We start from the raw sequence: 27,254 nt of genomic DNA, 5'->3' as shown, positions 1-27,254 counted from the left end.
TTTGCCTTGGAAATGAACAGAGATCATTCTGTCATTTTTGAGATTGCATCCAAGTACTGTATTTCGGACTCTTTTGTTGACCATGTTGGCTACTCCATTTCTTCTAAGGGATTCCTGCCCGCAGTAGTAGATATAATGGTCATCTGAGTTAAATTCACCCATTCCAGTCCATTTTAGTTCGCTGATTCCTAGAATGTCAACGTTCACTCTTGCCATCTCTTGTTTGACCACTTCCAGTTTGCCTTGATTCATGGACCTAACATTCCAGGTTCCTATGCAATATTGCTCTTTACAGCATTGGACTTTGCTTCTATCACCAGTCACATCCACAACTGGGTATTGTTTTTGCTTTGGCTCCGTCCCTTCATTCTTTCTGGAATTGTTTCTCCACTGATCTCCAGTAGCATATTGGGCACCTACTGACCTGGGGAGTTCCTCTTTCAGTATCCTATCATTTTGCCTTTTCATACTGTTCATGGGGTTCTCAAGGCAAGAATGCTGAAGTGGTTTGCCATTCCCTTCTCCAGTGGACCACATTCTGTCAGACCTCTCCACCATGAAATGCAAAAAAGCAAAATGGCTGTCTGGGGAGGCCTTACAAATAGCTGGGAAAAGAAGAGAAGTGAAAAGCAAAGGAGAAAAGGAAAGATATAAGCATCTGAATGCAGAGTTCCAAAAAATAGCAAGAAGAGATAAGAAAGCCTTCCTCAGTGATCAATGCAAAGAAATAGAGGAAAACAACAGAATGGGAAAGACTAGAGATCTCTTCAAGAAAATTAGAGATACCAAGGGAACATTTCATGCAAAGGTGGGCTCAATAAAGGACAGAAATAGTATGGACCTCACAGAAGCAGAAGATATTAAGAAGAGGAGGCAAAAATACACAGAAGAACTGTACAAAAAAGATCTTCACAACCAAGATAATCATGATGGTGTGATTATGAGCTAGATTCCGGGAATGTGAAGTCAAGTGGGCCTTAGAAAGCATCACTACAAACAAAGCTAGTGGAGGTGATGGAATTCCAGTTGAGTTATTTCAAATCCTGAAAGATGATGGTGTGAAAGTGCTGCACTCAATATGCCAGCAAATTTGCAGTGGCCACAGGACTGGAGAAGGTCAGTTTTCATTCCAATCCCAAAGAAAGGCAATGCCAAAGAATGCTCACACTACCACACAATTTCACTCATCTCACGTGCTAGTAAAGTAATGCTCAAAATTCTCCAATCCAGGCTTCAGCAATACGTGAATGGTGAACTTCCAGATTTTCAAGCTGGTTCTAAAAAAGGCAGAGGAACCAGAGATCAAATTGCCAACATCCGCTGGATCATCTTAAAAGCAAGAGAGTTCCAGAAAAGCATCTATTTCTGCTTTATTGACTATACTAAAGCCTTTGACTGTGTGGATCACAATAAACTCTGGAAAATTCTGAAATAGATGGGAATACCAGACTACCTGACCTGCCTCTTGAGAAACCTATATGCAGGTCAGGAAGCAACAGTTAGAACTGGACATGGAACAATAGACTGGTTCCAATAGGAAAAGTAGTACGTCAAGGCTGTATATTGTCACCCTGCTTATTTAACTTCTATACAGAGTACATCATGAGAAACGCTGGGCTGGAGGAAGCACAAGCTGGAATTAAGATTGCCGGGAGAAATATCAACAACCTCAGATATGCAGATGACACCACCCTTTTGGCAGAAAGTGAAGAGGAACTAAAAAGCCTCTTGATGAAAGTGAAAGAGGAGAGTGAAAAAGTTGGCTGAAAGCTCAACATTCAGAAAACGAAGATCATGGCCTCTGGTCCCATCACTTCATGGGAAATATATGGGGAAAGAGTGGAAAAGTGGCAGACTTTATTTTTGGGGGGCTCCAAAATCACTGCAGATGGTGATTGCAGCCATGAAATTAAAAGATGCTTACTCCTTGGAAGGAAAGTTATGACCAACCTAGATAGCATATTGAAAAGCAGAAACATTATTTTGGCAACAAAGGTCCATCTAGTCAAGGCTATGGTTTTTCCAGTGGTCAAGTACGGATGTGAGAGTTGGACTGTGAAGAAAGCTGAGCGCCGAAAATTGATGCTTTTGAACTGTGGTTTTGGAGAAGGCTCTTGAGAATCCCTTGGATTGCAAGGAGATCCAACCAGTCCATTCTAAAGGAGATTAGTCCTGGGTGTTCTTTGGAAGGAATGATGCTAAAGCTGAAACTCCAGTACTTTGGCCACCTCATGCAAAGAGTTGGCTCATTGGAAAAGACTCTGATGCTGGGAGGGATTGGGGGCAGGAGGAAATTGGGATGATAGAGGATGAGATGGCTGGTGGCATCACCGACTCGATGGACGTGAGGTTGAGTGAACTGCAGGAGGTGGTGATGGACAGGGAGGCCTGGCATGCTGTGATTCATGGGGTCACAAAGAGTCAGACATGACTGATTGACTGAACTGAACTGAACTCTACTGGGTACTTCGGAATGCATCAAAAAATAAGATGGGATTTCTGTGGTGGTCCAGTGATTAAGAATACAGCTGCCAATGCAGGGGACATGGGTTTGATCCTTGGCCCAGGAAGATCCCACGTGCTGAAGAGCAACTAAGCCCTACTGAAGCTTGCACTCCTCAATAAGAGAAGGCACTGAAATAAGCAGCCCATGCATCACAAGGAAGAGTGGCCCCCACTCGCTGCAACTAGAGAAAGCTGTGTGCAGTAATGAAGACCCAGAATAGTCATAAATAAATATTAAGAAAATAAGACGGCTTGTCATCATTTAAAAGTCTGCAAATAACAAATGCTGGAGGGGATGCGTATGGAGAAAAGGGAGCCCTCCTACTCTGTCTGTGGGAATGTAAATTAGCATGGCTACTATGGAGAGCAGTATGGAGGTTCCTTAAGAAACCATATGACCCAGCAATCCCACTCCTGGGCACATATCTGGAGAAAACAATACCTCATAAAGATACATATACCACAACGTTCATTGCAATACTATATACAATAGCCAAGACATGGAAGCAACCTAAATGTCCATCAATAGACGAATGAACAAAGAAGTTGTGGCACACAATGCAATACTACTCAGACATCAAAAGGAATGAAATAATGCCATTTGCAGCAACATGGATGGACCTAGAGATGATCATACTAAATGAAGTCAGACAAAGACAAATACCATATGATATCACACGTGTGGAATCTGAAATACAATACAAATAATTTATTTACAAATCAGAAACAGACTCACAGTCATAGAAAACAAATTTATGATTACCAAAGGGAAACGTTGTGGGGAATAGATGAATTAGAGGTTTGGGATTAGCAGATACAAACTACTATATATAAAATAAACAATAAGGACCTACTGTATAGCACAGAGAACTGTATTTAGTATCCTGTAATAAACTGTAATGGAAGAGAATATGAAAAAGAATATATATACATTTGTATATGTTTAACTGAATCACTTTGCTATACATCAGAAACGAACACAAAATTGTAAAGCAACTATACTTCAATAAAGATTTTTTAAAAAAAGACAGCCTGATGGATGATGGATAGAGGAATGGATTTTTAGACAGATACATGATAAAGCAATATAGTTAAATGTTAGTGGTAGACTCCAGTGTTGGGTATACAGATGTTTATAAGGTAATTATTCCATAAATGTTTGACATGTTTTATACTATGTTGAGAAAAAACTCCATAATGTTTCTCAGAAGAAAGAAGGGAAAAGTGGGCTAGACTGAGGATATTTATGACTCAGTCTTTCTGAGATCCTTGTAGATCTGCCTCCCTAAATGACTTTGGATGAACTGACCTCCACTCCCAGTTCTTGTGTAAACTGGAAGCTTCTTAGCCATATCAATAAGCATCTGCTTCTGGACCTCAGGTCTCTCTTCATTTTCATAGCGCTCCTTGTCTGTATAGGACAAGTGGAACTGCAAGGAAAAGTGAGAGGCAAGACTTTACTTTCCAAGGTTCACAGAAAAGATTAAAGACAACAACAACATCTATTTAGATGAAAATATTTGTTACCTACCCTTTGATATTCAGGTACCAATTTGGGTTTTAACTTTCTCTGGATAATTATCTCATTTATCTTATCTGGCTTTTATCTCAATATTCATAACTCTAAGTGATAGGTAATATTGTTTTATAACCTAAGAAAATAAAATCTAAGTACCTTGTCGTGGTCATACTCAACTCAACTGGTAAAAGCAGCAAAACTAAGACTCAAACCAGTTCACCAAGACTTATGCCACTTCCATTCCACTATACAATAATATGATGTTGCATGTTAATGAGTGATACCTTGCTGCCAGCAGTGTCAGACTTTTTTTTTTTTTGGCTCCAAAATCACTGCAGATGGTGATTGCAGCCATGAAATTAAAAGACACTTACTCCTTGGAAGGAAAGTTATGACCAACCTAGATAGCATATTGAAAAGCAGAGACATTACTTTGCCAACAAAGGTCCATCTAGTCAAGGCTATGGTTTTTCCTGTGGTCATGTATGGATGTGAGAGTTGGATTGTGAAGAAAGCTGAGCACCGAAAATTGATGCTTTCGAACTGTGGTGTTGGAGAAGACTCTTGAGAGTCCCTTGGACTGCAAGGAGATCCAACCAGTCCATTCTGAAGGAGATCAACCCTGGGATTTCTTTGGAAGGAATGATGCTAAAGCTGAAACTCCAGTACTTTGGCCACCTCATGCGAAGAGTTGACTCATTGGAAAAGACTCTGATGCTGGGAGGGATTGGGGGCAGGAGGAGAAGGGGACGACCGAGGATGGGATGGCTGGATGGCATCACGGACTCAATGGACGTGAGTCTGAGTGAACTCCAGGAGATGGTGATGGACAAGGAGGCCTGGCATGCTGCGATTCATGGGGTCGCAAAGAGTCGGACACGACTGAGTGACTGAACTGAACTGAACTGAACTGAACTAAATGTCTCTTTTACAAGTAAAATTTCTTAAATCATTCAAATATTTGATACTGCCAATCTTTAAACTTTTAACTGTTCTAGATAGCATGTAGTAGTTATGTTACTGTGATCTTAATTTGCACTCCTTTGACTACTAATGACATTCAGCACCGTTTTGATTTTATTGCCCATTTGGGTATCTACCTGTGAAATGCCTATTCAAACCTTTTGTCCATTAAAAGTAATTGGGTTACATGTCTTTTTTAATTATTGATTTGTATTGTAATGATTTGAGTAATTTATATATTTTGGATACTAGTCCTTTGTTGAATATTTTGTAAAAGTCTGTGGCTTTCCCCTTTACTTCCTTTATGGTGCATTTTGAGGAACAGAAAATCTTGGTGGGAATGTAGAGTTATGCAACCACTTTGGAAAACTGTTTAACATTATCTATGTAGGCTAAATATATGCCAGCTCTATGACTCAGCAATTCCATCCCCAGTTATATACCTAAGAGAAATGAGTGTGTGTGCATGTTTATGTGTTTGTGTGTATTCCAAAAGACAGGTATAAGATCATTCATAGCAGCTTTATTCATAACAGAAAAAATGGTAACAAGTGTCTCTTAATTGGTGAATTGATAAATCAATTGTGATAAAAGAGAATAACTAATAACAGTAAAAGGGAATGAACAACTGAAACATGCATCAGTATGAATGAATCTGGAAAACATTACACTGAGTGAAAGGCTTACAACACAACAGTATGTACTATGATTCTTTTTTTGTGTGAGGTTCAAGAATAGGCAAAACTAATCCATGGTGGTTACCGGTGAGAAGAAATTGATTTGGAAAGGGTATGAAGGAGATTTCTGAGGTGTTAGAAATATTCAAAATCTTAACATGGATAGTGATTATATGTGTGTAAATATAGGTAAAATTTATGAAATCATACACTTTACAGCTTAGTTCTTGGAAACGAGTATGTATTTATACATCAATAAAATAGTAAAACAAATAAATTAATAAAGTATTTAAGATAATTTAATGTATCTAACTTTAAAAACTAGAAATGTATAAAGTCAAACACTATTTTAAGAACCATACCTGTGGTACGTTTTTATGGTATCATGTTATTCTAAGGTAGACTGACTGCCTGTGAGTATATGGAAATATGTAGGGGAGTTTTTGGCTATCACAATAAACATAGTGCACCACAGGCATTTAACAGGTGGAGGCCCAAGTAGCCAAGGATTCTGTGATGAACCGTTCAGACACACACACTAAGACATTTTGCAGCCAGAAGTCTATAGATTAATATTATAAAATGTTAACTAAATAATGCAAATTTAATATAAAAACAAGTGGCAATTTTGTTTTCTCATAAGAAAAATTATATTAATTGGAAAGTGTAAAGTTTTATTTTTATCTTTTATTTTTAATTTATTTTTATTTATTTTTATCTTTTTATTGAGGTATAGTTGATTTAAAAGTATAAAGTTTTAAACAATTCTTCCTAAATGTGGATAATTAAAAGTAGCACCTTGGGGAAGCTCTTTAAGTTCAGGGCTGTTCTTGGGACTGTAACTTTGTTGTCATATACTGTTCCAGCTTGAAAGGCAGAGACAATATTGTTAAAGCTTGTATGTGATGAAACCTTGTGGTTGTACAACAAGTAGGCTTTGGTTTGGAATAAGATGTCATGCCTGGATGTCCTATTTCTGGCACTAAGCAAGTGTTTTTAATGATTAGAATGCAATGAGCCAGCAAATGTGTTTTAAGTAGGACAATTGGTGATAAATCAGGATGTATTTGGTATTCAGTTCAGTTCAGTCACTCAGTTGTGTCTGACTCTTTGCGACCCCATGAATCGCAGCATGCCAGGCCTCCCTGTCCATCGCCAACTTCTGGAGTTCACCCAAACTCATGTCCATTGAGTTGGTGATGCTATCCAGCCATCTCATCCTCTGTATTTGGTATTAGAGAAATTAATATTATGGCTATCAAATAGGCCCAAATGATTCACCTTTTTTATATGGGAGTGTAGATTACGCAACCACTTTGGGAAGCTTTGACATTATCTTTGTGGTGCTGGAGAAGACTCTTGAGTGTCCCTTGGACTGCAAGGAGATCCAACCAGTTCATTCTAAAGGAGATCAGTCCTGGGTGTTCTTTGGAAGGAATGATGCTAAAGCTGAAACTCCAGTACTTTGGCCACCTCATGCGAAGGGCTGACTCATTGGAAAAGACTCTGATGCTGGGAGGGATTGGGGGCAGGAGTAGGGGACAGCAGAGGATGAGATGGCTGGATGGCATCACTGGCTTGATGGACGTGAGTTTGAGTGAAATCCGGGAGTTGGTGATGGACAGGGAGGCCTGGCGTGCTGCAATTCCTGGGGTCGCAAAGAGTTGGACATGACTGAGTGACTGAACTGACTGATTGACCTAAGCTAAACATATGCCAAAATATTCACTTTTTATTTTTACCAATTAAAAATGATGAACATGCGACCTTAAATGTTAGACATTTGCAGTGATTAGCTAAATCCATGCTGATTATGATCATCCATGCTGATTTCCCCAGCAATGTTTCCTCTGTGGTTATTCTCCATTTTTGTTCCACTGTGTTGCTTCAGGTACTGAAATTAGACACTTGAGCCCTCCAAGGGATATTTTCATTTATGTATAGCTGTCAGTTGTTTTTTGTGGAAGGTGGATAGAGGCTGGTATCTTCTACTCTGCCATCTTTCTGACATCACTCAGTCAAATCTTTTTTTTTCTTTTTTTCTTCCTTTCACTTTCAACCTATTTACGTCTTTGGTTCTAAAGTGAGCCACTTATAGACAGTATAAAGATAGATAATAATATTTATCTATTATGCAAATATCTGCCTTTTAATTAAATATTTAATTAAACATATTTCAAATCACTGCTCATAAGAAAGAACTTTTGCCATTATCTAATTTCTATATGTGTAATATCTCATGTTCCTCAATTCTTGCATTACTACCTTACTTTGTGTTTTATAAAAATTTATTAGAACAGAATTCATTTACAATGTTGTATTAATTTCTGGCATACAGCAACGTGATTTGGTTATGCATGTGAAGTCGTTCAGTCGTGTCTGACTCTTGGAGACCCCATGGACTGTGGCCTACCAGGCTCCTCCGTCCATGGGATTTTCCAGGCAAGAATACTGGAGTGGGTTGCCATTTCCTTCTCCAGGGGATCTTCCCAACCCAGGGATTGAACCCAGGTCTCCCACATTGCGGGCAGACGCTTTACTGTCTGAGCCATCAGGGAGGGCTTGGTTATGCATATATATATATATATATATATATATATATATATATTTACTCTTTTTTAGATGCTTTTCTCATACAGGCAAACAGGTTATCATAGAATATTGAGTACAGTTCCCTGTGCTATACAGTAGGTCCTTGCTGGTTATCTATCTTGTATGTAGTCATGTGTGTATGTTCATCCAAAGCTCCTGATTTGTCCATCCCCACAATGTTTCCCCTTTGGCAACCATAAGTTTCTTTTTGATATCTGTAAGTTTGTTTCTGTTTCATAAATAAGTTCTTTGGCATCATTTAAAAAACTTAAGATTCCACATATGAGATATCATATGATATTTGTCTTTCTCTGTGTTTAATTTTATTTTGTATGTGTACAATTTTAAGTGGGAAAACTAAAATCAGTACTTTTCCTAATGTTGGCAGGCTGTTGAAATTTCTTCCATTGTTTTATTTCCTACTTTGGAAACTAATCTGTGTTACAGTAATCACATGTTATAAGTACCTGATATGATTAGAAATTTTTCATGTACCCTCCCAAATATTGCATGAAACACTTTCATTCAAGGGAACACAGTTTGAAAATGATCAATTTAACTATTGTAATTTTTCTCATTGTCTCACTGAGTTCTAAATTATTACAGTTTCATAGAATTCAACTAGAGGAGTCCTCAGAATCAAGTGATTCCTTGTTTCACTCATTATCTCAACAATGCAGGTAGTAGTTTACTAGTCTTAAAGATATCAATAGCTGGTGATTACACAAACTCCTTCAATAGACTATGTTAATTTTAACTTACATTTATTACTCCAAGTCCTTTTTAAAGATTACCTTGAATCTTTCCTTTGTAATGGAAGGTTATTTCTTCCTCTTTTTTGCCCTCTTCTTGCCTTATTGGCATTTCTACTTTCCTCTGTCTTTAGTCTTTATGAAGTAAGCAGTATTCTTACCTTCTGGTTCGGCTGTTGTGGGAGTGTAAAAATAGACTTCCAGTAGGTCCAGGTAAAGAACACAAAGATGGCATGGTAGAATATGAGGTAGATAACTGAAATTTAAGGGGGAAAAAATCAGCATTTATGTTATATTTTAACCCATTTCTAAGAGTTCAGAAAGATGTAAAGCTCAACAAAAGTCAGAAAGATGTAAAGCTCAACAAAAGTCTCTATTTTGTTTTCCTATTACCAAGTATTTTCTAGTATTATTATGAAAGGTTAATTTTTACCTTTTCCCCATAAAGTGACAGAAACAATTTATAATGGCAAATTTGGAATCAGAGACTTTTTGGGAGTTGCATATTTTAAAAGTTGCCACATGATCCTGGGAATAAAGGGGAAATGTCCCTTATGATAATGTGAGGGGGAGCTACTGTTGCCAATTGTCATTCTCTCTGCCACGATGCATACTGAAAGATGATAATGATAGCATTTGCACAGTGCTATAGAGTTTACAATGTGCTTTCATAATGTTATCTAATTTTATTTTTTCAACACATTTGTGAGATAAGTAATAAGTAGATAAGCAATAAGGACAGTTGATGAATTATCAGGGTAGTCGATTATCCAAAGTCACACAGCTACTATATAATGTGTGTGTGTGCTAAGTCATTTCAGTCATGTCTGACTCTTTGTGACCCTATGGACTGTAGTCCTCTAGGCTCCTCTGTCCATGGGATTCTCCAGGCGATAATACTGGAGTGGGTTCCCATGCCCTCCTCCAGGGGATCTTCCAGATCAGGGATCGAACCACCATCTCTTACATCTCTTGCATTGGCAGGCGGGTTCTTACCAGGAGTGCCACCTGGGAAGCCTCCACTATACAGAGTAGCCAGGTCTTAAACACAGGGCTTCTGACTCTAAATCACAAGTTTTTCTTTTCAGCTGCCCCAGCGACTACACACTTTTGAAATGTGAGATGTACTTTTGAGACATTGGTGGCTTGCCATCTCTTTTTATACTCTTTGCCTCCTAGATAGCTCTTCTGATACAGGAAAGTTCAGTATTCTCCAGAGCCATTTTGAGACTGTCATCTTACTGTTTCATTGTGAATCCTTGTATGATAAAGTTTTATTACTTCAATCTATGAGGAAGACTCAAGGGAATGATGTGACTTGAGACCAAGTTAATAGGGCCGATTCTCTCACATATTTATAATAGAATGGAAAAAAGCTGGCACAGTGCTCTCAGCCCTGTGGTACAAGATCTTTTTAATGGCTTGTTTTGTGTAATTATGAAATCTCATTTCAAATTCAAGCAATAGAAAGCAAATGCCCACCATACACACATATATAACCTCCTCCCTCTCCCTCCTAAAGCAAAATACTTATTTTGTGTTTGATGTGTATCTTTCCAGATCCTCTATTTTCATATGTCTATATAAATATCAATGTACAAATACAATACACATATGTAATTTTTGTTATAATAAAATTTTTCATTGTATTTTGAAAGGTAATACATTCAAAAGGTTGAAAATAGTACACAGTGAAAAGTCTCCCTTCTAGCCTTGTCCTTCAGCCATCCAGATTCCCTCCCTGGAAGCAACAAATGTCATATTGTCATGACTTTATTCTTCATCCTATCAGGTTTTATGCACATAAAGGCATCAAAACAATGGGCTTTTTAAAACAAATAGCACTGTTTTGCATTCTACTTCTATTTCACTTGCTATGAGTTGGAGAGTATGCCACTTAGTAAACTTGAGAGACTGAGCTTCCTTATTTTCCTTTTTAAAAAGTCTCATGGATTAAGATTTAACAGAACCTCCCTGAAAGATCTCTTCACAAAGAAAAGCCACCATACAAAAAAGGAGGGAATCCCTCAAGAAACAGTTTCCACTGAGTCAGAGACCTCCATTGTGTTCTTGTGCACTGAAATTTGGAACTCAAGTTAAGGCCCTTACATTTCTGGTGAAATTCCTCCTGATAGATTGAACCTAGGCTGGTCTTTGGAGAGAGATCAAGCCCTGAGTCTTTAGAGAGGGAGCACTGACTCCTAGACACTAGACAACCAGAGAACTCACCCTAGGGAATGTCAAATAGTGAGAACTCACACAAAGGAAACCACTGAATATAAGATCCGGCATCACCCAACTACCAGTAGCACCCTGTGTAGGATGCCTCACCTAAACAACAAACAAAACAAAAGTACAAATGTAATCATCAGCAGACGGGATAACCACCTCACTCAGTTTGCCCATCAGAGGAAAACAAACAAACAAACAAAAGTTCAGCACAAATCTCACCCTAATTGAAGCTTACACAAACCACTGGACCAAACTTAGGAGGGCAGAAACCAAAAGGAAGAAATAATTCAACCTTGAAACCTGGGAAAAGGAGACCTCAAACATACCATGCTAAAAAAAATAAATAAATAAAAGTCAGAGAAACACTACACAAATGAAGGAACAAACTAGAAACATAGAAGTCCAAATAAATGAAGAGGAAATGGGCAAACTCCCTGAAAAATAATTCAGAATAATGATAGTAAAGATGATCAAAAATCTTGAAAACAAAATGGAGAAAATGTAAGAATCAATTAACAAAGACCTAGAAGAATTAAAGAATAAACATACAGAGACAAACAACACAATCACTGAAATTAAAAATACTCTAGAAGGAATCAATAGCAGAATACCTAAAGCAAAAGAATAGTGAGCTGGAAGATAAAATGGTGGAAATAACTACTGAAGAGCAGAATATAGTAAAGAGAATGAAAAGAACTGAGGATAGTCTCAGAGACCTCTGGGACAATATCAAATGCATCAACATTCAAATAAAAGGGGTCCCAGAAAAAGAAGAGAAAAAGAAAGGGTATGAGAAAATTTTTGAAGATACTATAGTTGATAATTTCCCCAACATGGAAAAGAAAATAATCAAGTCCAAGAGGCACAAAGAGTCCCATACAGGATAAACCCAAGGAGAAACATCCCAAGACACATACTAATCAAACTATGAAGACTAAACACAAAGAAATAATATTAAAAGCAGCAAGGGAGAAACAAGTGACATATAAGGGAAACCCCATATGTTTAACAGCTGATCCTTCAGCAGAAACTCTACAGGCCACAGGGGAATGGCAGGGTGTATTTAAAGTACTGAAAGGGAAAAATCTACAACCAAGATTACTGTACCTGGCAAGGATTTCATTCAAAATTGATGGAGAAATAAACAGCTTTTCAGACAAGCAAAAGTTAAGAGGATTCAGTATCACAAAACCAGCTTTACAATAAATGTTAAAGGGACTTATATAGCCCAGAAATACAAAGGAAGAAAAAAGATCTACAAAATCAACCCCAAACAATTAAGAAAATGACAATAGGAACATATATATCAATAATTACTTTAAATGGAAATGGATTAAATGCTCCAACCAAAAGACACAGACTGGCTGAAGGGATACAAAAACAAGACCCATAAATATGCTGTTTACAAGAAACCCACTTCAGACCTCAAGACACATTATAGACTGAAAGTGAGAGGATGGAAAAATATATTCCATGCAAATGGGAAGCAAAAGAAAGCTGGAATAGCAATCCTCATATCAGACAAAATAGAGCTTAAAATAAAGAAGATTACAAGAGATAAGGAAGCCCACTACATAACAATCAACAGATCAATCCAAGAGAAAGGCATAACAATTGTAAATATCTATGCACCCAACATAGGAGCACCTCAATACATAAGACAAACACTAACAGACATAAAAGGAGAAACTGACAGTAAGACAATAATAGTAGGAGACTTTAACACCCCACTCACACCAAAGGACAGATCATCAAAACAGAAAATTAATAAGGAAACACAAGTCTTAAATGGTACATTAGATGAGATGGATCTCATTGATATCTTCAGGACATTCCATCCAAATGCAGAAGAATACACCTTCTTCTCAAGTGCACATGGAACATTCTCAGGATAGACCACATCTTGGGTCACAAATCAAACCTCAGTAAATTTAAGAAAATTGAAATTGTATCAAGCATCTTCTCCGACCACAATGCTATGAGACTAGATATCAATTGCAAGAAAAAAACTGTAAGAAACACAAACATATGGAGATTATACAACACATTACTAAATAATCAACAGGTTACTGAAGAAATCAAAAGGGAAATCAAAAAATTTCTAGAAACAAATGACAATGAAAACACAACAACTCAAAACCTACAGGATGCAGTGAAAGCAGTTCTAAGAGGGAAGTTTTTAGCAATACAATCCTACCTCAAGAAATAAGAAAAACATCAAATAGACCACCTAACTTTACTCCTAAAACAACTGGAAAAAGAAGAACAAAAAACCCCACAAAAATTAGTAGAAGGAAAGAAATCATAAAGATCCAAGGAGAAATAAATAAAAAAGAAATGAAAGAAACAATAGTAAAGATTAATAAAACTAAAAGTTGGTTCTTTGAGGAGATAAACAAAATTGATAAACCTTTAGCCAGACTCATCAAGAAAAAGAGAGAAAAATCAAATCAACAAAATTAGAAATGATAAAGGAGACATTACAACAGACAATCCAGAAATACAAAGGATTATAAGAGACTATTATGAACACCTATATGGCAATAAAATGGACAGATTCTTAGAAAAGTTCAATTTCTTCTAGATTCACCTGGAAGAAATGGACAGATTCTGAGAAAAGTTCAATCGTCCAAGACTGAAACAGGAAGAAATAGAAATTATGAATGACTGAATTACAAGCACTGAAATTGAAGCTGTGATTAAAAAATCTTCCAAAAAACAAGCCCAGGACTAGATGGCTTCACGGGAGAATTCTATGAAGCATTTAGAGAAGAGCTAATGCCTATCCTTCTAAAACTCTTTCAAAAAATTGCAGAGGAAGGAACACTTCCAAACTCATTCTATGAAGCCATCATCACCCTGATACCAAAACCAGACAAAGACCAAAAAAAAAAAAAAAGAAAACTACAGGTCAATATCACTGATGAACACAGATGAAAAAATACTTAACAAAATTTTAGCAAACAGAAGCCAGCGGCACATCAAAAAGCTCATACACCATGATCAAGTTGGGTTTATTCCAGGGATGCAAGGATTCTTCCATATATGAAAATCAATCAATGTGATACACTGCATGAACAAACTGAAAGATAGATACCATATGATAATCTCAATAAATGCTGAAAAATCCTTTGACAAAATTCAGCACCCATTCACAGTGAAAACTCTTGAGAAAATGTGCATGAAAGGAACCTACCTCAACATAGTAAATGTCATATATGATAAGCCTACAGCAAACATTATTCTTAATGGTGAAAAACTGAAAGCATTCCTCCTAAGATCAGGAAAAAGACAAGGGTCCTACCTAAGGAGACAGAAGAACTGTACACAGAAAATTATAAGACACTAATGAAAGAAATCAAAGATGTCATAAACAGATGGAGAGATATTCCATGTTCCTGGGTAGGAAGAATTAATATTTTAAAAATGACTATACTACCAAATGAAATCTGTAGATTCAATGCAATCCCTATCAAATTACCAATGGCATTTTTCACAGAACTAGAACAAAAAATTTCACAATTCATATGGAAACACAAAAGACTCCGAATAGCCAAAGCAGTCTTGATAAAGAATAGAGCTGGAGGAACCAACTTCCTGACTTCAGATTATACTACAAAGCTACAGCCATCAAGACAGTATGGTACGGGCACAAAAACAGAAATATAGACCAATGGAACAAGATAGAGAGCCCAGAAATAAACCCATGCAGCTATGGGTACCTTAGTTTTGACAAAGGAGGCAAGACTATACAATGGGGCAAAGACAGCCTCTTCAATAAATGGTGTTGGGAAAACTGGACAGTTACATGTAAGAAAATGAAATTAGAAGACTTCCTATCACCATACACAGAGATAAACTCAAAATGAACTAAAGACCTAAATGTAAGACCAGAAACTATAAAACTCTTAGAGGAAAACATAGGCAGAATACTCTATAACATAAATCAAAGCAAGATCCTCTATGACCCACCTCCTAGAGTAATGGAAATAAAAACAAAAGTAAACAAGTAAGACCTGATTAAACTTTAAAGCTTTTGCACAGCAAAGGAAACTATAAGCAAGGTGAAAAGACAGCCCTCAGAATGGGAGAAAATAATAGCAAATGAAAGAACTGACAAAGGATTAATTTTCAAAATATACAAGGAGCTCATACAACTCAATACCAGAAAAACAGACAACCTAATCAAAACATGGGAAAAAGACCTAAACAGAGATTTGTCCAAAGAAAACAAACATATGGCCAAAAACACATGAAAAGATGCTCAACATTGCTCATTATTCAAGAAATGCAAATCAAAGCTACAGTGAGATATCACCTCACACCAATCAGAATGGCCATCATCAAAAAGTCTACAAACAATAAATGCTGGAGAGAGTGTGGAGAAAAGGAAACACTCTTGCACTGTTAGTGGGAATGTAAATTGATACAGCCACTATGGAAGATGTTATGGAGATTTCTTAAAAAACTAGGAAGAAAACCACCATATGACCCAGCAATCCCACTCCTAGGCATATACCCTGAGGAAACCAAAATTGAGAAATACACATGTATCCCATTGTTCACTGCAGCACTATTTACAATAGCTAGAACATGGAATCAACCTAGATGTCCACCGACAGATGAATGGATAAAGCAGTTGTGGTACATATACACAATGGAATATGACTCAGCCATAAAAAGGAACACAGTTGAGTCAGTTCTAATGAGGTGGATGAACCTAGAACCTATTATACGTAGAGTGATGTGAGTCAGAAAGAGAAAGCTAAATATCGTATTCTAATGCATATATACAGAATCTATAAAAATGGTACTGAAGAATTTATTTACAGGGAAACAATGGAGAAACAGACATAGAGAATAGACTTATGGGCATCGGGAGACGGGAGAAGAGGGTAAAATGTATGGAAAGAGTAATACGGAAACTTACATTACCGTATGTAAGATAGCCAACGAGAATGCGCTGTATGGCTCAGGAAACTGAAACGGTGGCTCTGTGTCAGCCTGGAGGGGTGGGATGGGGAGGGAAATGGGAGGGAGGTTCAAAAGGGAGGGGATATATGTATACCTATAGCTGATTCATGTTGATGTTTGACAGAAAACAACAAAATTCTATAAAGCAATTATTCTTCAATAAAAAATAAGTTAATTTAAAAAATTTATCAGATCTTGTTTCATCCTTAACCTCTTCAGTGACTAAAGGACTTCCACTTTCTTCTTTATCCCCTTCTACACTGTTTTCATTTTATGAGGTTCTATTACTTTTATAATTGATAAAATAAAGTTTTGTTAAGTTCATCCTTGATAAATTATTAAATAAATTATAGCATATCAACACCATGGAATACCTTGAGGTCATTAAAAAATTAAATATGTTTGTATATACTAATATTGAAGGACACCTATATTATTAAGCGAAAAAAACTAAATCATAGGAGAATATGCACAGTATCATCCAGATTAAAAAACAACCAATCCTATATAAATTATAGAAATCCATAATCATTTGTTTGTATGTAAATACACAGAGAAAGATCTAGAAGATATAAATCCAACCAAATATACTAGTTAACTGTGAACAGACATTGATAGGGGTGGAGTCAATGTGAGGAAGACTTTTTTCTTATATATTTTTTATAGCTTGAATTTTCAATAAACATTATTTCTGTAACAAAATTATATTAATTGAAGTCAGTGTATTGATATTATTATATGTAATTATCATAATTACATTAATATTAAAATCAACATAATATTCTTTTAGAAGTGGGTTAGTGCATAAAAAGAGCTTTTGTCTGGTCCCCAAATCCTCCTTATAAAGTAATTTTACAATAATAAATATAAAACAGTATGTTATATCCATGCAGTTACAATCAATTAATTTACAACAAAGGAGGCAAAAACATCTAAAAGAATGAAATTAGATCATTTTCTCATATCATATATAAAAATAACTCAAAATGGATTAAAGACCTAAATGTAAGACTAGAAACCATAAAAATCCTAGAAGAGAATGTAGGCAGAACATAAATCATAGCATGCATAAATCATAAATCATAGTAATATTTTTTGGATCTGTCTCCTAAGGCACAGAAAACAAAAGCAAAAACAAACAAATGGGAACTAATTTAAATTATAAGCTTCTGCAGAGCAAATGAAATCACTAACTAAATGAAAAGACAACCTACCGAATGGGAGAACATATTTGCAAATGATAAAGGGTTAATATCCAAAATATGTAAATAGCTAGTACAATTCAACAACAACAACAACAGCCAAGTAAAAAAATTGGGCAGAAGACTTCAATATTCATTTTTCCAAAGAAGACATACAGGTGGTCAACAGGTACATGAAAAGCTGTTCAACATTGCTAATCATTAGAGAAATGAAAATCAAAACCACAATGAGATGTCACCTCACAACTATCAGAATGGCTATCATCAAAACGAACACAAATAATAAATGTTGGCAAGGATGTGGAAAAAAGGGAACCTTCATACACTGCTTGTAGGAATGTGAATTGGTGCATCTACTGTGGAAAACAGAATGGAAGTTTCTCAAAGAAACTAAAACTAGAACTATCATATGATCTAGCAATTTTACTTCCTGGGTATATATCCACAGAAAATAAAATCACTAATTTGAAAAGATACATGCACTCCAATGTTCATATGGGAACAACCTAAGTATCCATCAACAGAAGAACAGATATATATATATATATACACACACACACAATATATATATACATATATACATACAATGGTATACTACTCAGCCATAAAAAGAATAAAATTTTGCCTTTTGGAACAACAGGGATGGGCTTGGAGGGTATCATGCTTAGTGAAGTAAGTCAGACAGAGGAAGACAAATACTGTATGTTATCACTTATATGTAGAATCTAGGAAATAAAACAAACTAGTGATTATAGTAAAAAAGAAACAAACTCATAGGTGTAGAGAACAATCTAGTGATTACCAGTGAGAAAGAGAAGTGGGGAGGAGCAAGGAGGGGTAGGGGATAAAGAGGTACAAACTACTATGTATTAAATAAATAAGCAAAAAGGATATATTGTACAAGACAGATTGAGTATAATCTATACAAATTTTGAATCACTGTTGTACCTGACACTAATTTTTTTTTTTTTTAAAGGAAACAAGGTTGGTTTCTTCTGAGGCCTCTTCTCCTGGTTAGTAAATGGTGATCTTCCTTTCTCTTCACATGGTCTTCCTGCTGTGTGTGTCTTTCTCCTAATCTCCTTTGCTTTTATAAGGACAGCAGTCATATTGGTTAAAGCCCACTCTAGCTGTCTCATTTTTACTTAATTACTTCTTTAAAGATTCTACCTCCAAATACAGTCACATTCTAAGTTACTTGGGGTTAGGATTTCAGCATATGAATTTTGAAGGAACACAATTGAGCCCATAACAGTTCTATTATTTAGAATTGCATCTATTTCTAAAAAGGTAAATAATTATAATCATTTTTAACTTTAAATGAGAAACTAGAGAATTTAGCATGCAAACCATTCAAAATACAAATTAATTCTCACATAATGAGTTAAATGTTTGCTTAAAATGATTGATTGCCCTTTTTGGAAATGCACCACTGTGGTCAACACATTACTCTTGATTACATATGGATTGCCTGATAGGTTGTGCCTAATCTCATTCTTAAATTGATCCCTTAGCCTCACTAATCCTTGGAGTCTACCAAATTTTTAACCTGTAGCTCATCCCATAGCCACACTTCAGGGGTAGAAGAGCAAGACTTTCTACTCTAGATTTTCAAAATATAGATAGCATGATGCTGAATGAGATTATCCATGCAAAATACTCTTATGAAAGCAAAATACATTATTATTCTGCTTTCTAGTACAGTCTATGAAAGAACATATGGACTCATGTCTTAAAAGAATTATGGAGTTCTATATAATCAAGGGTGACATAATATATAGTATCTGGACTGTGGTTCAGACGATCTGAGCTTTAATCCTTTCTGTGCGCTAGAATCATTTGACAAAATATTTATAAGGGCAGTAGTATGAATAATAGTACTGAAATATATTATCTTTCTCAGAAGAAAGATCTTTTAGGTCTTTTCCAATGTTAATAACAATAGTATCTACTGTTACTTATTTTGTACTTAACATATGCCACGCACTATGCCAAGAGACTTATATACATCTCATTTGGTGCTCCAAATAACCATGAAAGGTAGGTATTGTTATTCTCATTTTATGGAAGAAGAAAGTGAAACTTAGGTTAAGTTCCCCAAGGTCATATATATAGTAAGTGGCAAAGTCAAGATTTGATCCCTGGTACATCTGACACCAAAGTCTGCTAATTTGCTACTTAATAGTACATTAGAGATTGAAATTTTATTAGAAACTATATTAGTTTCCTAGGGCTATCATAACAAATTTTCACAAACTGGGTGACTTGAAACAACAGAAATTCATTTTCTTATAGTTCTGGAGACAAGAAGTCTGACATTAAGGTCCAGTTCCCTCTGAAGGCTCCTGGGGAGGATCCTTCCTTGCTTCTTCCCAGCTTCTGGCCACTCCTGGCAGTCTTTGGTGTTCCTTTGTGGTGACACAACTCTAATCTCTGCTTCTGTTTTCACATGGCCATCTTCCTTCTGTGTCTTTGTATTCAAAATTTTCTCTTCTTATAAGGACACCAGCCATAGGGTACACCCTAATCCACTGTGACCTCATCTTGATTTCACCTGCAAAGACACTATTTTAAAATAAATTCACATGCACAGACTTTGGGTGGACATGAATTCTGGAGGGACGCTCCTCACCCAGTAGGGGCACCATTACGCAGATAAGAAATGGAAAAACTTGTACTATGTCTGACTAGGTTTTCTTAAGTTCTGAATAATGAATAAAAGGTTATGTGATTTGAGGCTTTCATATCTTTGCTGCTTATATATGTTTTGTTTATGCCAAATAATGTTCCTACTGGTAGTCGTATGCTATTCTGTATTCTAATTTAATCAGTTCAGTTCAATCGCTCAGTTGTGTCTGACTCTTTGAGAACCCATGGAATGCAGCACGCCAGGCCTCTCTGTCCATCACCAACTCCTGGAGTCTACTCAAACTCATGTCCATTGAGTTGGTGATGCCATCCAACCATCTCATCCTCTGTCATCTCCTTCTCCTCCCACCTTCAATCTGTCCCAGCATCAGGGTCTTTTCAAATGAGTCAGTTTTTTTGCATCAGGTGGCCAATGTATTAGAGTTTCAGCTTCTGAATCAGTCATTCCAATGAACATTCAGGACTGATTTCCTTTAGGATGGACTGGTTGGATCTCCTTGCAGTCCAAGGAACTCTCAAGAGTCCTCCATCACCACAGTTTAAAAGCATTAAATCTTCGGTGCTCAGCATTCTTTATAGTCCAACTCTCACATCCATACATGACCACTGGGAAAACCATAGCCTTGACTAGATGGACCTTTGTCAGCAAAGTAATGTCTCTGCTTTTAACATGCTGTCTAAGTTGGTCATAACTTTCCTTCCAAGGAGTAAGTGTCTTTTGATTTCATGGCTGCAATCACCATCTGCAGTGATTTTGGAGCCCCAAAAAATAAAGTCTCAAACTGTTTCTACTGTTTCCCCATCTATTTGCCAAGAAGTGACAGGACTGGATGCCATGATCTTCGTTTTCTGAATGTTGAGCTTTAAGCCAATTTTTCACTCTCCTCTTTCACTTTCATCAAGAAGCTCTTTAGTTCCTCTTCACTTTCCACCATAAGGGTGGTGTCATCTGCATATATAAGGTTATTGATATTTTTCCTGGCAATCTTGATTCTAGCTGTGCTTCCTCCAGCCTGGCATTTCTCATGATGTACTCTGCATAGAAGTTAAATAAGCAGGGTGACAATATACAGCCTTGACGTACTCCTTTTCCTATTTGGAACCAGTCTGTTGTTCCATGGCCAGTTCTAACTGTTGCTTCCTGACCTGCATATAGGTTTCTCAAGAGGCAGGTCAGGCAGTCTGGTATTCCCATCTCTCAGAATTTTACACAGTTTATTATGATCCACACAGTCAAAGGCTTTGGACTAGTCAATAAAGTAGAAATAGATGTTTTTCTGGAACTCTCTTGCTTTTTTCATGATCCAGCAGATATTGGCAATTTGATCTCTGGTTCCTCTGCCTTTTCTAAATCCAGCTTGAACATCTGGAAATTCACAGTTCACGAATTGTTGGAGCCTGACTTGGAGAATTTTGAGCATTATTTTACTAGCACGTGAGATGAGTGTAACTGTGTGGTAGTGTGAGCATTCTTTGGCATTGCCTTTCTTTGGGATTCAAATGAAAACTGATCTTTTCCAGTCCTGTGGCCACTGCTGAGTTTTCCAAGTTTGCTGGCATATTGAGTGCAGCACTTTCACAGCATCATCTTTCAGGATTTGAAATCGCTCAACTGGAATTCCTTCACCTCCACTAGCTTTGTTCGTAGTGATGCTTTCTAAGGCCCACTTGACTTCACATTCCAGGATGTCTGGCTCTAGGTGAGTAATCACACCATCGTGATTATCTGGGTCATGAAGATATTTTTTGCATAGTTCTTCTGTGTATTCTTGCCACTTCTTAATAGCTTCTGCTTCTGTTAGGTCCATACCATATCTGTCCTTTATTGTGCCTATCTTTCCATGAAATTTTCCCTTGGTATCTCTAATTTTCTCGATGAGATCTCTAGTCTTTCCCACTCTATTGTTTCCATTTCTTTGCACTAAACAAGTCACAGAGTTACAGGGTTAGAAATAATCTCAGATAGTTATTAGAGCTATTGGTCTGCTTCTAGGGAAGGCTCACTAATTCATCCCAGATAGTTTGGTGTCTAATACTTTCTGAATAGGTTTTATGGCATCTCCTAGTAAACTGCCCTACTGTTCAGAAAGTTATCTTCAAGTCTAATTTTCAAACTTCTGGTTACAATTGAATCTAATTTTAGTTTATGGGTTCTACTGTCTTGAGAATCCTGACATATAAAAAATGTTACAACTCAAACTGTTAATACTTCACATTTACAAAGCAGTTTAATACTGCATATTTTATGCCTGTATACTTTTGCTCTTGCTAGCTTAAAATAATAAATCTGTAAGATGTTATTAAACTTGACTCATTTTAAAGAAATTGTGGTCAGAGAAGTTGAGTTACTTACCAAAAGTCATAGAGCTAGTAAATGATACAACTGCAACTTCAACCCAGATCCTCTGTCTCTAAATCCTGTACTTTGTCCCATTATGCCCCACTGCAGAATAAAGAAGCAAAATCTAATCTTATTCTTTGGTGTATTGATGAATCTAAGAGCTACCAGGGGAGAAGTGCTTGAGAATTACAAAATTCTAGAATAAGAGGGACATTAACAATCATGAATTGTGGTAACAGTTTCCTAAAGAATTCAAATTCTGGCAACTGGATTGATGATACCAGAAAGGTTTTGAACTGAGTTGGGCTTACAAATGACTCTACATGGATGTAGTTGAGTTTGTTGATAACATACAAAAAATGAAAATATACTACTTTGGACACTAGAAAAATGAGCATTTGAGCATCAAGTTTCTGAGTAAGGAGGTCAACTAAACAAATTAGAAAGCTGTAGATTGAGAAGTAAAAGAACAGGTATATATTTGCTTAATAGCATAGACTTCAATGTCAGGCAGTTCTGGGTTTGAATCTTACTGCTTACTAGCTAGATGACCTGGGATAAGTTGCTTAACTTCTCTAAACTTCAGTTTTCTTCTCAATAAAATGTCATAAAGAATATCTACATCATTGTGTTGATGTAAATATTGAAAGATTATACACACATACAATACTTAGCAAGGTACCCTGCACGATAAATTGTAGTTTCCAATTATAATGACAACATTACTGTCATTATTACTATTATGGTGGAGCATCAACTAAGCCCCCACCCACTTCTCTTGAAAGGCTATTGTGGAAAATGATATTTATTTATAAATATTTCATATATATATATTTCATATACATATATATATAGAAAAATCTCTGATCTTAAGAACCATTCATGGGTAGTCCCAAGATGGCGGAGGACTAGGATGGGGAGACCACTCTCTCCCTGACAAATACATCAAAAGATCATCTGCCTGTGGAGCAACTTCCACAAAACAACTTCTGAACCCAGATACCCCAGAAAGACAAACCAATCTCTTCAAAATGAGGTAGGACAAAAGATAAAGATGAAAAGAGTGACAAAAGATTTAGGGATGGAGACCCATCCTGGGGAGGGAATCATGAAGGAGGAGAAGTTTCCACACAATAGAAAACCCTCTCAGAGGTGGGGTCAGTGGGGATATTTGGAATCTCAAAGGGCAGCATAACTGAAAAGAAAATCACCACAGAATTCACAATGAACAGCAATTATTAGCCAAGTGGCTCACATGCTTGCCTTTGACCAAAGCCAGTGGGGGCTGGTGTGGAGGCATGAGCTACATTGTCAGTCCTTAGGGTAAAGACTGGGGTGAATGCCCTGAGGACACTCTGAGGAGACTAATGTGACATAGCAACCTAAACCATGGGAATGTCAGGGAAACAAAGAAAAAAAAAAAAAGGACCTTTCCCACGGGAAGGCTCTAACACAGCACTGTGACCCCTGGCATGCTCACAGAGCAAACGATCACACTCTAGTGAGCAAGTTGGCTGCCATTTATGCCCTCTCTCCTTGAAGGGAGAGAGGCAGAAGGCAATGGGCCGCTGCAATCTGGGCCCCAGAGACTGCATCTCCCGCCAAGCTGTGAGCTGGCTGCCAGTCACTAATCACATCTTCCTGGAATCCTGGATGGTTCATATTGGCTAGGAGTGTTAGAGCTTGGGACTAGCTCCCCTGATAAGATGCATGGCCCAGCTGGGACTGTGTGCTCGCAGTGCACCCGAGAGCCTGAGCGGCTTGGACCTGGGAGGTGCACAAGACAGACGGCATACCTGAGACTGTGCCCTCATGGTGCACCTGGAGCCTGAGAGGCTTGGATCTGGGAAGTGCACAAGACACACGGCTCACCTGGGACTGTGTCCTCATGGCACACCTGAGAGCCTTGGACCTGGGAAGTACACGCCACCTGGGCTGTGGCAACCCAGAGTGATCTATCCACTGTGAGCACTCCCCACACATGCCAGCAGTATTTTTTTTTTCAGTGTCCTTCCTCTCCAAAGCACAGCTGAGCAGGTGAGCTCGAATAAGTGGCCACTTTCGCCTCCACATGTTAGGGTGGAAATTAGACACTGAAGAGACTTGCAAACAGAGGAGACCAAATGAAGCAAAGGAAAGAAGGGGGAACGCCCTCAGAAGTGACAGGTGCAACAGATTAAAACTCTGCAGTTAAGCTGAGACTGCATTTGAGGGGCAACTGTAGACTTCGAGAGCAAGTAAAAACTGGAACAAAGGACTATCTGACAGTGAACTGACCCCATCAACACTGCCCACAAAAGCTCCAGAGAAATACCTAGACATATTTTTATTCTTTTTTTAAATTAAAAAATTTAGTCCTTTATTGCTCCTTTAACTTTTTTATATAAATTTATTTATTTTAATTGGAGGTTAATTACTTTACAATATTGTATTGGTTTTGCCATACATCAACATGAATCCGCCACAGGTATACACGTGTTCCCCATCCTGAACCCCCCTCCCTCCTCCCTCCCCGTACCATCCCTCTGGGTCATCTCAGTGCACCAGCCCCAAGTATCCGGTATCATGCATCGAACCTGGAGTGACTCCTTTAACTTTTATTTTTATAGTATACTATTACCTTTCTAAAAAAAAAAAAACCCAAAAAAACCTTATTTAAACAAACTCCATATTTTTTTTCCCAGAGGAGCTACTGAAAATATGTTCTGCTTTATTTCTGGGCAATCTTCCTAAAAGACATCATCTTAAACTTTCCACTAACCTCAGTGTATTCCTGGGGAAGTTGCTCAATTTATAGGCTTAATGTAATTCACTTTTAGACAGAAAGAGGGATATAGTCCTGACAAAAACAACTTATAATACCACTTACCTTTTTCTGCTGGGCTCAAAACAGTCACTGTGAAAAGAGAGAGAGAAAGATCAAGATTAGTGGTATTTAGAAACATTATTTTTCTTATCTGTTTTTCCATAGCATCAATTTTAGTAATTTAGTCAATGATACTTTAGGAAACCATCAGCCTGCTAACATAAAGGAAGGCAAGAGTGATTAAATTCTATCCTTTGCTATCTTCCTTTATCTTAAACCTTGAGTGAGAATTTCTATGGGCTTCCCTGGTGACTCAGTGGTAAAGAATCTGCCTGCTAATGCAGGAGACATGGGTTCAATCCTTGGGTCATGAAGATCCCCTGGAGAAGGAAATGGCAATTCACTCCAGTATGCTTGCCTGGAAAATCCCATGGACAGAGGAGCATGGTGGGCTAGAGTCCATGGGGTCGCAAAAGAGTCAGACACAGAGGGGACCTTCAAGATGGTGGAGGAATAGGACAGGGAGAACACCTTCTCTCCCACAAATATATAAAAAAATCACCTGCATGTAGAACAACTCCCATAGAACATCTTCTGAATGCTGGCAGAGGTTCCCAGACATCCAGAAAGGCAAACAAATCTCACTGGAGTGAGGTAGGACATAAGATAGAGACTAAAAGGGAGACAGAGGATTTCAGGATAGGGACCTGCACCCCAGGGGAGTCCTAAAGGAGGGGAGGTTTCCACACACTAGGAAATCCCCTCATATGTGGGGTCAAGGGGAAACTTCAGAACTCAGAGAGTGCAGCATAGGAAGACAGGTGCTCTGAGGCAAAAACAGAAAATTCACCACAGAGATTAAGCCCAACAGCACTTCCCAACTGAGAAGTGGCTCACACACTTTTGTCCACTTGCCGTGAGTCGGGGCTAGGTGCAGAGGCCTAGGCTTTGGGGATGAGGCCTCAGAGAGAGGGCCAGAGCTGACTGCCATGAAGATACTCTGAGAGGGCTGAGGCAACACAGTAGAGGTAGACCAGAAAAACTTTGGGTCTGCCAGAGAAAAAAAGGATCATTCCCTCAGGAAGACTCTAACACTGCCCTGTGATTACACACGCTCACAGAACAAGGGACCCCATCCAAGCGAATTCTGAAGAGGTGTGATCCAGCTGCGGTCTGTGGCCCCAGAGGCAGAGAGGCAGGCATGGTGCCAGAGGTGGAAGGCAAGGGACCGCTATAATCTCAGTCCCAGAGATCACAACTACAGCCAAGCAGTGAGCAGCTGCAGGTTGCCACCCATGTCTTCCTGGAAGCCTGAGCAACTAAGCTCTGCCAAGTGTTCCACAAACCTGGACTAACTCCCCTGGGGAAAAGCATGGCCCACCTCCAACTATTTCAACCCTCCACATTGCCCAGCCACAATGAGCACTCCCCACACACCCCTCTCCCCAGCACAATTGAGCAAGCGACCCCGAATAAGGGGCTGCTTTCACACTCTCACATCTGGGCAGTGAACAAACATGGGAGAGAGACTTAAAAACAAAGGTGGGACCAAAACCAAAGCAGAACACCAGGGGCTGCATGAGCAAAGGAAAGAAGGCAAAAGCATTTCAGAAGTGACAGCTGAAGCAGTTTAAATTCCAGCATTTAGCCTGAGACTGCTTTGAGAGTAAGTACAAACTGGAGCAAGATAAGACCTGAGTATGAGCAGACCCTGCACTGCCCACAACATATCCAGAGAGATACTTCCTTGATATACTGGAGAACTTTCTGAGTAGGCAAATCAACTGGAGCCAGAAAATGGAGAAACTACTTGGACATTCCTCTCACTTTTGCTGTCATTCTGTCGCTAAGTCGTGTCTGATTCTCCACAACCCAGTGGACTGAAGCACACCAGGTTCGCCATTCCTTCATTGTCTCCTGGAGTTTGATCAAATTCATGTCCACTGTGTCACTGATGCTATCTAATCATCTCATCCTCTGCTGCTCTCTTCTCCTTTTGCCTTCAGTCTTTTCCAGCATCAGGGTCTTTGCCACTGAAAAGG

General features: G+C 38.0%; 1 protein-coding gene across 1 annotated transcript in view; it reads right to left on the bottom strand.

The window, feature by feature from the left end:
* Nucleotides 1–27,254, bottom strand: part of ZDHHC15 (zinc finger DHHC-type palmitoyltransferase 15) — an 87,664-nt gene that overhangs the window by 40,976 nt on the left and 19,434 nt on the right. The window contains exons 2-4 of the mRNA XM_052663396.1: nucleotides 25,276–25,302; nucleotides 9,170–9,264; nucleotides 3,815–3,935 (exon numbers count right to left, since the gene is read on the bottom strand). Of these exons, the coding sequence (XP_052519356.1) occupies nucleotides 3,815–3,935; nucleotides 9,170–9,264; nucleotides 25,276–25,302 (243 nt within the window). The remainder of the gene's footprint in view (nucleotides 1–3,814; nucleotides 3,936–9,169; nucleotides 9,265–25,275; nucleotides 25,303–27,254) is intronic.

The sequence above is a fragment of the Budorcas taxicolor genome, chromosome X, assembly GCF_023091745.1.
Source record: "Budorcas taxicolor isolate Tak-1 chromosome X, Takin1.1, whole genome shotgun sequence".
Taxonomy (NCBI): Eukaryota; Metazoa; Chordata; class Mammalia; order Artiodactyla; family Bovidae; genus Budorcas; species Budorcas taxicolor.
Note: the sequence above shows the minus strand (reverse complement) of the source record. Positions and strands in the feature narration are given on the sequence as shown.